This window comes from Convolutriloba macropyga, chromosome 10 (assembly GCF_964194025.1).
Source record: "Convolutriloba macropyga chromosome 10, txConMacr16.3, whole genome shotgun sequence".
Taxonomy (NCBI): domain Eukaryota; kingdom Metazoa; phylum Xenacoelomorpha; order Acoela; family Convolutidae; genus Convolutriloba; species Convolutriloba macropyga.
Genome location: NC_134477.1, coordinates 30,965,294 through 30,978,742, shown reverse-complemented (window position 1 = coordinate 30,978,742; position 13,449 = coordinate 30,965,294). Strand labels below are relative to the sequence as shown.

The window sequence follows — 13,449 nt, the reverse complement described above, 5'->3', positions numbered from 1 at the left end:
CATTGACGAAAACAGTTGTTAGAAATTGGTAGCTTTACAACTTTTCAAAAATGAAAATTCTAGGATAGCGAGTTTTTATATTGAAACGAACAAACTGGATATTTTTGTCTGTGTTTTCAACAAAGCAAAATAATTTTTGAAGCTCGAGGACTCCAAATTTCCGATAACTATCGGATCGCTGAAAAATAATAAGTTCAGATTTTTTCAGCCCTTTTCAGTAACTTTTGGACGCTATATTTTATCGCTTTTAGGGTTTCCTCATAAGCCTTAAAACAATTATTTAAAACTTAAATCCTATTTTATTATGATTTTATGACGAACTTTTCTTAGACAGCTATACAGGAAGTTTTAGTTTAATAAATTTTTGAGTTATTAAGTCGACCCAGGTATTAGTTTTTTCAATTGCTTTAATTGTTAGCGATAGTTCTCACAATCCAGTCATGAAAATAAACAATACTCGTGAAGAAACTTCCATCATTGCAATGATGATTTCCATTCGGCTCAGAGACATTTCTGTAGAAACTCGCAATGCCATACAGACATTTCGGCCGCAAAGTGTTGTTGCAGGTTTCGAATGTGTACAGTGGAGAACCAGTATCATAATGACAAATGCTCACATCTAACTCTGTAGCACTTTCTACGCAAACGTTTTCTTCACGACAAAATTCAATTTCTTGCCGAGAAGTGTCCGCAAAAGAAGTTTCGAAGAAAATAGCTTCTTGGGTAAAATAACTCCGGATCTCATAACTTTGTCTGCTCACAGATCCCATTCCGCAGACTCCTAAAGGTTCACGCCCCTCGTGGAGCAAACACAACTTTTCCCGGCAGATTGGGATAATGAGCGAGGGCGAGATGCTCAAAGCTAAGTCAGTTATCTAAGACGCATCCAGAAATGTTGCCAATTTCAATTTTGTCTTTTGAAGTTCTGGGTTTCAAGCTAAAAATACGCTCCAGAAGGAAAGTTTAAATATTAAAATTTTCGGCTGACTAAAAAGCCTAGTTTCCTTCGTCAACCAGATTGAGCAGGCGATTTTGAGCGGAATATTTTTCCAATTTCTCATTTCCCATAAGGCTTCAAGTGGTACTTTTTTCTAGTATCAGTCGCAGAGAACATCGACCAAATAATATAAATCAAAGGCTTTGTATTGGTGAAGCAAGCGCTACTTTGTTGTTATACTATTTCCCCTCTTGCACTCTTGTACGCTGTTGCATATTAGATTGCCTTAAAATAAGCTATTTCACAATGAGGCCCCAATATCAAATCTGGTTATTTGGATAACGATAGCAAAGATTTAAAAAAAGATACTTGTACTTGCACATCAATGGAAAGGAAAACTTAAGGCAATTTATAATAGTAATTAAAATCATTATAACAATATTTGTAGTTCACTTCCCAAATGAACTAAATTAAAAAACGCTCACAGTATCCAAACTGTCCTTGCGATTACAACCTTCAAAAGTTAAGTCTCACTAATCTCTCAAAGTTTAGTGATCTCCTCCCTTCTTTTAACTCCAGCTTCTCAAGTTTAGCCCCACTAAATCAACTGCTCTTTCTCTCTCTCTCTCTCTCTCTCTCTCTCTCTCTCTCGCTCTCTTGTGCGAAAATCTCTCCTAGGTCCACAATTCTTCCTCTCTCCGCGTGTCACTTCAATTTATACACAACCAACACGCTACTATCTTAAGCAAACAAACGAAAGTCTCCTATGTAAAAGCTTCATGTTACAATCGTAATCTGTCATATTTTGTAGGAAGGCTCTACTTACTCTGCAAAAATCTTTGCAAAATTCTTTGCAAAAAGGATCAGTCGTTCATGTAGTACCAACCATTGATCAATTTTCACCTCATCTTAAAGAAACGACATTTAGACTCCGATGTAGGCAAATCCGCTTCGCTTTATATGCATTATGTACTTGATATCTCAATGGCTGCTTGCTCAGTAAAGAATGCAACGCTGCTTTGAAAAGCTGTTATATCAACTTTTCCGTTATCAAAAACAACTATTTGAGATCAAAAATCATATGTTGAGCAAAGAAAAAAACTCAATGCTGAAACTAAGAGCAGTTGTTATTTTCTATTTTCAAACAATTTCATTCAATTCATTGTAATTATACTTGACCGAAGGACCAAATGCACTAAAACTTTAATATTTGACCCCTAGGCGTCAACTAGGGGTCAGCCATCCAAGATGAGGGGTCAACCTGATAAAAAGGAATTGATGGTTCAAAAAGTCCATCCACAGTTGCGAATACTCACAATTTTTTTACAACCTAACTCTTAATAGGACAATAGTAGTGCAGGCGCACATGTCTCGTGGGTGTTCCGTAGTGAATCAAAATTGAAAAAGGTATTATCTCCTAGGTTAGGGATCAAAGTCACTTCGGGTTAAAATATATGAAAACTGAGATCCAACAAGTTGCATGCCAAAAATCATTGCACTAGCAACACACGTTGAGAGTCGTTTGCGTTTTTAAGTTTTCTAAGATTAACTAACTGCAATCAAGCCCTGTTGAAAACAATGTGTTGGATGAATAACTACACTGAACCTTAAAATTCAGGGCAACTGTTTTTTCCTATTGCCAACCAATTTCATGCAATTCCTTGTAATTTAACATGACCGAAAGAACACTTTTCCTAAAAACCCATCTTTTGACCTCTAGTGTTTGATTAGTGGTCAGCCGTCCAAGATGAGAGGTCCACCTGGTATAAGGAATTATTGTCACAGAAAGACTATTCACAGTTGCCCCTTCTCACATTTTTTTAAAACCTAACCTTTAATAGGACACGAGTCCTTCAGGTGCATATATCTTGTAGGGAAAAAAATTTCAAAAAATGTCATACCTCTTGTTAAAGGGATCACAATCATTCCGGATAAAAAAAATTTAAAACTGTAGGGTGCCCAATTAGTTGCATGCCAAAAAACTTTTGTCCTATCATTATCCTTTGGGAGTTGTTCGAGGTTTGAATTATTTTAGGGAGACGTCGGTGCCGAAAATGGAAAAATTCGAGTTCGTCAAAATTGACCGGGCGGATGTTTCATGTCACTACCTGCCTCATGCTATCATACTATTATCATTTCAAGGTCACATGTTATTTCAATTAACGTTTCAATTACAAATGTCCTTCGTAGACTGGTCTTCAGATCCAGTTCTTGTCATCACAGTAGCTTGGTATTCGTATTCTTCTGCCGCTCTCAGCATATCTTTTATCGTCCAATTCTCCAAATATATCTTTACTAAATTGTTCTTGCTCGATACACCGCAGCGGGACGAAATGACAAATCCATCAGAAGTTTTGCTGGGTTGCCGAAATTCATCCAATTAAGAAATGCTTTAATTGTATCTTTCACCTGAATCTGAGCACATTGCTGTCGCATTCTGCGATCCAGAGTTTGACTGGTTTCAATTTATTCCGCCTTACTTCCTGTTTCCCCCTATTCAACAATTTGAAGCTTCGCTCATGAAAAGTTGGACTGTCAGACAACCATATATTAAAATAGTACAACGTCGCTTTCAGTGTCCATTCTCGCGTCTCTAGAGTCGACCGCCAACACCTATTGGTAAATCAATAACTGTTTTCCAGGCCCATCGACACAATTTATCATCTCGTCATCTCTTCTTCCGCCATCCCATCTTCATGCCAGAACTCAGAAAATGTTCACGCCAATCCTCCAGTTTTTGTTTTATGCTCAAGGAAAACTCATCCTTAACTGATATCCTAACAATCAAATTATTGGTAACCCTAATTGAAAAAGTAAATCAAATCTGAGCGTACTCTCAGCAGCTAACGATGGAGAATATCGCATGCTCTCCAACTAATCAAAAAATAAGACACCGCAAAAAGTAACAAAGAAAGGAAGCCCACACAGCAACGCCAATGTCGTCTTCTGAACTTTTAATTAGGCTGACAGCTGGGGGATTTTTTTGCCCAGAAGATCCATCAAATGAAAAAAACCCAAAATTTTGCTTTGGTTAAGCAACCGCATGTTACTATGCTATTTCAACTACTCCATTCGTGTACGTTGTTGCAGACTAGATTGCTTTGAAATAAATTAAATCACAATGAGGCCCGTAGCATCATTTCCGATTATATGGATATCAGAAACAAAAAAATTACTTGTACATCAATGAAAAGGACGAACTTAAGGCAGTTTAAGATAGTAATTAGAATAATAATACCAATATCAATGGTTCATTTCCCAAATGAACCAAACCAAAAATGGCACACAGCATCTGACTTGTTCTTGCAATAAAAGCCTTCAGAAGTCAAATCTGACTAGTCTCTCAAAATTTCTCGCTCTCCTCGCTTCTTTTCAACGCAGCTTGTAAAGTTCGGCCTCAATAAACCAACTGCTCTCTATCTCTCTCTCTCTCTCTCTCTCTCTCTCTCTTTCTCTCTCTATTTCTCTCTCCGTCGCTCGTCTGTCGCTCGCTCGCTCGCTCCCTCAGGCAAAAAAACTCTCATTTATCCGAAAACCTACCTATCTGTGTGCCACTTCAATATATACTCAACCAACACGCTCCTATCTTGAGTAATCAAGCCTTAATTTCAAAAGTGAACAATGCAAGTTACATTCGAAAGTTTTCATATTCTGGAGGAGGGCTCTATTTACTGTGCAAACAAATATTTGTGGGACTATGCTCTGTCATTCAAGTAATACCAACCATTGTTCGAACTTCAACTTATCCTAAGTAAACATTCCTTGAACTCTTATGTAAGCAAACCCACTCCGCTTATATGCATTATGACTGTTTGCTCAATAAAGAAAGCAAACTTGCTTTAATAAGCTATTATCGCTTCATTTCCGATATCAAATCCACTAACTTCAATCAAGCCTGGTCGAAAACCTTCTGTTGGAAAAATAACTACACTCAACCCTAAAACTAAGAACAATTGATTTTTTTCCCCTACTTTTAAACCATTTCATGCAATTCCTTGTAAGTAAACATGCCCGAAAGACCAATTTTTCCCAGAAGTACAAAAATTTTAGAACCTAACTTTCAATATGACACGATTTGTTCAGGTGCACATGTCTAAAATGTCAGGTGCACATTTCAAAAAATGTCATATCTCTTGTTTCAGGGATAACAATCATTCCGGAAAAAAATATTTAGAAACTGTGGGTTGCCTACTAGTTGCATGCCAAAAATCTTTTGTCCTAGCATTATCCTTTGCGAGGTATGCTGGTTTTAAATTATTTTAAGGATCCATGAGTGCCGAAACCCGAACATCCAATTTCGTCGAAACTGACATGGTTGGTTACTTCTTGTCATTGGCTGTCACATGCTATCATTCTGTTATCATTTCAAAGCCATTCGGCAGCTCAAAAAGGGTAATTTTCCGTTTTCCACACTCGCGTTATCCCGAAGCAAAGTTAAAAATTCTACCATTAAAAAGACCAAGATAAGTTACACTAACCCTCAAAAAACCATAAACCTACTACTAATTATCCACGAGCAATGCAAAAAATACGTCCCGCAGAACTGTCATTCGCTAGTTCCGTGCGGATTATGGGGTGAAATCTGACCTCAAATTCAAATTTCTGGTACCCAAAATAGTCTATCCCCCAATTTTCGGGTCAAACAGATTTAAACTTTTCTAAAAGTTGCGATCACTATTTAGGTGTTAACTACTTTTCTGCAAAACGCATTCTTATATGCCAAATAAATAAATTACTTCCTAAGATTTTACAGAGATTACCCAATACACCCCATTCACAATCAAACTCCATTGCAACTGGTTAAGCAAGCGCTTGGTACTATGCTATTTTACAATATCCGAACTGGTCTTGCAATTACAAATTTCACACGTTAGGTCTCACTAATCTCTCAAAGTTTTTCGCTCTCCTCCCTTCTTCTAAACCCAGCGTCTCAAGTTTAGCCCCAAAAAACCAACTTCTCTCTCTCTCTCTGTCACTCTCTCGCTCTCTTGCTCTCTCTCTCTCTCTCTGTCGCTCGTCTATTGCTCGCTCACTTGCTCGCTTAGGCATAAAACTCTCATTTGTCCAACATTTTACTTCTCTATGTGTCACAGACCCGACCAACACGCTCTTACCTTGAGTAATCAAACCTCTCAAGTGAACATTGCATGTTACATTGGAAAAGTTTTCACATTCTGCAGGTGGGCTCTATTTACTTTGCAAACAAATCATTGCAAGACTATGCTCTGTCGTTCAACTAATACCAGTCATTGTTCAAATTTCACCTTGTCTTAAGTAAACGATCTTCGGACTAACTTATAAAAACAAACCCACTCCGCTTATATGCATTAGGACTGTTTACTCAGTACAGAAGGCAACGTTGCTTTTAAAAGCTCTGATTGCTTCTTTTCCGATATCAAATCGACTAACTGCAATCAAACCCGGTCGAAAACCATGTGTTGGATAAATTACTACACTCAACTCTAAAAAAGAACAATTGTTTTTCCCTCTTTTTAAATCATTTCATGCAATTCCTTGTAATTATACATGCCCGAAAGACCAATTTTCGCAGAAGCCCAAAATTTGACGTCTAGGGCTCAATTAGTGGTCTGCCGTCCAAGATGAGAAGTCCACTTGATAAAAGAAATTATTGTCACAGAAAGACCATCCACAGTTGCGCCTACTCAGAAATTTTTAGAACCTAATCCTAAATATGACAGGAGCCCTTCAGGTGCATGATTCGTAGGGGAACAAACTTCAAGAAATGTCATATTTCTTGATTCGTGGATCACAATCACTCTGGTTAAAAATTTTTAGAAACTGTAGGGTGCCTACTAGTTGCGTGCCAAGAAACTTTTTGTCCTAGCATTATCCTTTGCGAGTGGTTCGAGTTTTGAAATCTTCTTGTCACTGACTGTCTCATGTTATCATATAGTTTTCGGCACTCAAGTTATTCCGAAGCACCGACTTCTGGTCGCATCCAGAAATTAATATTTCTACCATTAGAAAACCCATGAAAAGTTACACTAAAACCCCAAAAATCATTAAGCTATTGCAATTCTCCAAGAGCAATACAAAACATACGTCTCGCAGAACTGTCATGCGCTAGTTCCGTGCGGCTTAGCGGCTTAGGGCGGTGAAATCTGACCTCAAAGTCGAAATTCTTGTAACCATATTAGTCTATCCGCCAGTTTTCAGGTCAATCAAACCCGAACTTTTCGAAAAAAGGTATCTCAATTTAGTTGTTAACTAATTTCCAATTTTCGGCAAAAAAACGCATTTTTATGAGCCAAATCAATAATTTAGTTCTTAAGCTCTTCCCAAGATCACCCAGTACACCCCATTTACACTCAAACTCCATTGCGACTGCCTAATACAGTTATTTCTTACTTAAACCATCATGTTTCACTCTAATATATCAAAAACTGTCAAATCAGCAGCCTTTAGGTGCTCACGGTTTAGATTGAAAAAATGTAATCGGCCGTGCATCCCTACCATATGTTGAAAATCATTAGCGGAACATCCCAACAAAATTTCATTAGAGCCCGATGAATATAACTTAAAGAGATACAGGGGGACAATTTTTGTTACCCCCTTATCTTTGACATATCTCTGTTTAACACTCTTAATTTCAAATTAATCACTTTTTAATTTCGGGTCATGAAAAATTAGGGCATATGAAAAGTTTTGCGAACAATTAAATTGTCCAAAATTTAGAGCGACTAAACTAATGGGTGTTTGTCACTGTTATCCCCAACGTTTCGTTTTCTGATTACGAACAATATTTACGCAATATGAAAATCTGTGACTAAGTATTAAAACATCAAAATTACGAAACGTATCATTTTAATTGTAACACTCACAAAAAACAATCTGTTTTAACTATACGCTTCTAATTCAAGTTCCATATAATCCTCATCCCTCAAAAATTAAATAATTTCCATAGCAATAATTTAAAATGCAAAATAACATAAAACTGCTGATGCAAGATTTCCCAAAATTTTGATCCGAGTGGCGTTGAAAATGTAAAAAAAATCTTGTTAAAAATAGGTGAGTTTTTCACCTAGACGATGTAAAAAAAATTTCACAACAGATGTACTTGAAAGCATTATGCAAACAACTTAGTGACCTGGTTTTGAGGCTGGGTGAGGGTTCTGAAGAATATAAACGAAATGCGATGAAGTTAGGCAATGAAAACGAACTCGAGCCACTGAAAAAAACTTAACATTTCCCGCCAAAATATATTTTTTCTTAATCACAATTTCTATCAACAGACATGACTTATTAGATAAATTTCTTGAAACAAGTCCACTCCTTAAACAGTAATTTTGAAAAAATATCTGTCTGAAGTAGTGCAAAAGTTTTCTTAAAAAAATGTCGATAAAAAATTGATAATGGTCAAATTTTCTTCTGCAAAACTTAGCCATCCCGAGCCGGAAACAAAAGTTAATCTTGCGGGATAAAAACATTCAGAGACAGCAAATATTGAACAGGAAATCAATGCCTTTTACCTTAGTGAAATTTACCTTAACTCTATTTAAGTGTGTTCTATTGCAGTTAGTTTAATTCTCACTTTCGAATTTTCAATCGTGAACCCCACTTGTTTCAGGCAGAAAATGTTAATATTGCATTATTTTTGCAACACCAACTTTCTCTTACAAGATCTTGCAAGATCTTGCTATTTTTTTGTCAAATCTTGCAAGATTAGTTTTTGGTGTCGTCAGGGGTATTATTAATGTTCTTATTGGATATGGTTTTGAGTTGCTCATCCTCGTGCCACAAAAATAGTAATTGCGCAAGGAAAAAAAGACTCTCAAACTCTGAACAAGAACACAGGCAGAAAAAGTAGCAAACAGGTAGCAAAATTAGATCAAACTATTTCAGTTATACGGGTTCAAATACTTTTTGAAGTATAATTATTTTGTCCTGGATTCTTTGTTTTTAGCTCAATCAAAGTACAGGTAACTTTTATTATGCTAGTTCAGAGCAAAATGATGCTTGCTGAATGCGAACATTTTGATATGTTTGTCTATCTGTTAATGAAATAAATAAAATCTGATGATCCCTCAAATGGTTTTTTTAAAAACCATACAGCAAACTGAAACAGTACTGTTAATCATGGTCGACGTGGATATGTTCTCATGAATTAAAATATTTCAAAAATAAATTGCGAACAATTCTCCTTTCGTCTTACTGCAGTAAAAAAAACTATGCTTCAATGAAGTAGTACAATGAGCTGGGACAAATTTTCTTTATGCTGGAATTGAGCCGGAATTTTGGAAATTCAGCCTGCAAGCAAAATTAGTTCGATTGTTAAAGCTGCATCTACTTCGTAATTTTCATTTTAAACGTCTTCAAATATCATAAAATACATCAGACATTCTTGTTCGTTTGACAGATCACGGAGCCTCTAAAAAACTTATGTGCAATATAGTGAAAATTTTCAACAGAATTGTGATACACTTTTTAATTAAAAAAAACTGTCTCCAGAAAATTTACCAGCTCTACATATTTCACATCTGATAACGAAGGCAAGGATTCTAAATTAGAAAAGAGAATGAAGCCAAATTTAAAGAGCTTTTTCGAAAAACCAATTTGAAACTACTTTCTAAACAGTCTATGTAATTTTTCATGAAAAACACTGCTAAAACACGAAATATTTAGGTAAAAAGCAGTCAAAATAAATCCACTAAGAAATAATTTTAGAATAGGGTTTTGGTTTCCTAAACTTAATAACTATCTGATTAAATTGAAAACAACAGTTCCGGCCTAAACTTAAAACAAGAAACAACTGATATTTTTGTGTGAATTACTCGAGCAGTTCTTTACAAATCTGCAAAATTTGAAGTCATTTTTATAGGGAATTGGTTTTTTGGCAATTAATTGAAAGAAAAATTATAGGACTGGCCATCATATACCAAATGGATTCGACAATTGTTTTAGAATTAGTTTGGTTTAAGCCTAGTTTGAAATTCTTACTATCATCAGACTAACTTTTTTGATGTACTTAAGTTTCCTTCCCAAACTGTTGAACCAGTGGGTTTGTATTTGAAAGCAGATTGGAGCGAGGCCTTAAATTGAAAATATTACAAGAAAAATGATTGCTTAGCAGAGGAGGATTGAACTAACTCTGCTCTCCAATCACGCAAATCAATTGTTATGTGCCCCAATAAAATTTGAAATAGCTAATACAATTTACATTCACGGAGTATAAAAAAACAAAGATCCGCGATAGCCAGATTTTAGCTTATACAGAAAGGTGATACACAAACAAACACAAGCAAACGCGCACACACACACATACACACACACACACACACACACACACACACACAAACACACACACACATGCACACACGCACACACACACATACTGAAACACACACAATAACTCATATACGCGCGGTAATGAAATTTAAACCGCCGGAGGGGAGGCAGGAAACAGTTGGAAATTAAACTGAAAAATGCGCAAAAAGACCTCCTTTATAATTACGACGCAGAGGTATGCCTCAAAACTTCCGCATTAGTAAAAATCACGCTAAAAATAGATACATAAATTGAACGAAATTAGGACACAAACTGTGTATCTTACTTTTACGCCTAGAGGGTTTACGCCATTTTTGCGCAATTGAGATATTCGAAAATTGTAAAGTAGATGACAAGTCCTGTAGCACGTTTTCACTCATTTTAGGTATCTGCAATAAGTTTATCTCTAGTTTGCGATTGAGCCTAATTAAATGCGCGCTCTTGGGCATGAAAAAGTAGTTTGAAGCTTTATTGATTGAGCCAGCAAAAGAAGTTTGAAGCTCTTACAGTGATTTAAAGACAGAATAAATGACGCAACAAAATGTATTTGCTTAGAATTTTGGTTTTTGTTGTTTTTTAGTGAAAGTCATTTCAAATAAGATATACACCCTTTTCTTTTCCAGTTGTTTTGCAGCAGAAACACCACAAGGACAGAAACTTTAAGACATTCCAAAGGGAAGGACAACTGACGGGCAAACAAATAAGGACCTAAACTTTTTATTTAAATTTTAATACCTCATTATGAAATAAACCTGCCATTTTAATGTTTGTCTTGAACTGTTATTGTTTATAAACTCCCATTGAAAAAGTGCGCTTGTAAATATCTGCTTCTGATTGTAATATTTATGAGATTTACCTACAGAGAGGGAGAAAGAAAGAGAGAGAGAGAGAGAGAGAGAGAGAGAGAGAGAGAGAGAGAGAGAGAGAGAGAGAGAGAGAGAGAGAGAGAGAGAGAGAGAGAGATAGAGAGAGAGAGAGAGAGAGCAGAATGGAGGAATTTTTCAGAAAAATTTATTAGACACTTTAATCAATTAAGAGCAAATAATTATTGATTAAAAAATAGACCATTGTAAACCTGTAAAAACGCAAAAAGATGACCGAGCAATGGAGGGATTTTTCAGAAAAATAAAATAGAGATCCAAAACAAACGCAGAAGTAAGGGATTTTTCAGAAAAAATGCTAGACAACTGTGAACCTGTAAATAGATGCAAAAATTTTGAACAGCCTCAATTCAACAATTCATTTGCTCAATTCAAAGGCAAATCAATCATTAAATCAAATTTAGCAAGAGAAAAAGTAATCCATTCACTTGTGATTTTTTACCGAATTTCCTCTGTCCAATATTATCATGTTATATACAAAGAAGAGGAGTTAATAAGTTGCTACATTACAAACCATCGGTATTAGTTGAAACAATGATAGTTTTTATTGATGATAGTTTTATTGATGGAATCGCAAATGATAGTTTTATTGATGGAATCGCAAATTCAACCTTGGAGAAAAGAATTTTGAAACTACGGAATTTTTCGGAATTTAATTTAATTGTCAAATTTTTAATAAAATTATCTCAAAACAGTGATTCCTGAGTAGAATTAAACGCCTGAAAAACCATGAAGAAACAAGGAACCGACAATCAAGAGTATGAGCTGATTCTATTTTTTCCATTACCCGGAAAAAAAATTGTTAAATTTTCTGAAAAATCCCTAAAAATGGCTTTAATTAATGCCAATTTCCCTTCCCGACCTACAACTAACATCAAAGAAATCATTGTGATAATTTTGAAAACGATATGGTATATTAATAACCTGTAAGCCACATTTAATCACTTAATTGCTCTCAATTAAAAAACGCGCATTAAATCAGGCTGCATTGCGAATTTCAGTGCGAAAATTAGAAAAAATTACCGCGATACAGAGTTACCCTGCGTGCAAAAACGAGATTAATAATTTGTGCAGATTCGTAATACATAGCGCGCAAAAATAAGATACATAGCTTGTATCTCTAAATTTTGAACACTTTCTCAAACACGCGCTGAGCATTTCGCTTTTCTCTGTTTTGTTTAAGTATCTATTTTTCGCAATTTTGTTGCGTTTTAAATGTATTAACATAGGAAAAACGAACATAGATAATAGGTCGGGAGACTTGCCTGTGACGATTTTGTTATACCTCAGCGGCGCAATGCTAACAGTTCCAAGTTTATCTTTGTGGTACCACAAACTTAGACAAAAAAATGAAATCAATTATTCCACGCGACAGAGTTAACGACGTCAAAGTTGCAACAACGAGCAGTTGACAATTAGGGATATAATAATTATAGCATCTATATCTGTGTTATATTCTAACTATGACAGTTCCGAAATTTGGCGTAAGGTACATAACTCGGCTAATTAGAAAGGATATGCAGTAACAACTGTGAGCCCACCCTAGTTAGACAATTATACTGGCCCAGTTCTGAAACGCAATTGGAGTTAGGTACAAGAGTATTAAATACAGACGGCTTTAAAAACAAAGTAATTAATTTTAAGTTGAATGGCAACAATTATTAAGATGTACGTCGCAACGCCACATAAACTGACTTTTTCTGAAAAAAAAACATCGCTCAAAGAAGGCCTTGTGCGATGTTAATGTGGGACTGGCGGAATCCATTTTCACTCGCCGAATCTATTTTTTGACTTCTATGGTGTACATCCCAGCGCCACAAAAACTGATTTTTTTTCTGAAAAATCCCTGGCTCAAATTAAGGTCTTTGTTTTTGTGTATTTTATGTGTATGTGTTTGCTTATGCAGATGTTCGCGTGTGTGTGTCTGCTTGCGTGTGTTTGTTCGCCCTTGTTCACTAAATATCATAATAAAGTTTTAATAACCCCCTTTACATGCTCATAAACGCGCATTAAATTAGGCTTAATTGCGGATTATAGTAAGAAATTGAGTTACGTTGCCTGCGAAAAAGAGATACATAAATGGATCAGATTCGTGATACATAGTGCGCGAAGAATACGATACAAAGCTTGTATCTCAAATTAGCGGTTAAAATTTTGAAACTTCTGCAAACACAGGTTGTGCAATTCCCTTCAATTTTGCCTGTTTTTGATAAAGTATCTACTTTTCGCAATATTGTTGCAATTTCAATGTATTAACATAGGAAAAACGAACAAATTTGCCCGTGACTATTTGGGTATACCTCTGCGGCGTAATGATATGCACCCAAGAAAGTGTATTTTTTCCAC

The 13,449-nt window shown here is 35.7% G+C and overlaps 1 protein-coding gene across 1 annotated transcript in view; it reads right to left on the bottom strand.

The window, feature by feature from the left end:
- Positions 1 to 276: 276 nt before the first annotated feature.
- Positions 277 to 13,449, bottom strand: part of LOC142348438 (azurocidin-like) — a 28,287-nt gene continuing 15,114 nt past the window's right edge. The window contains exon 4 of the mRNA XM_075399796.1: positions 277 to 875. Within this exon, the coding sequence (XP_075255911.1) occupies positions 408 to 875 (468 nt within the window). The 3' untranslated portion in view covers positions 277 to 407. The remainder of the gene's footprint in view (positions 876 to 13,449) is intronic.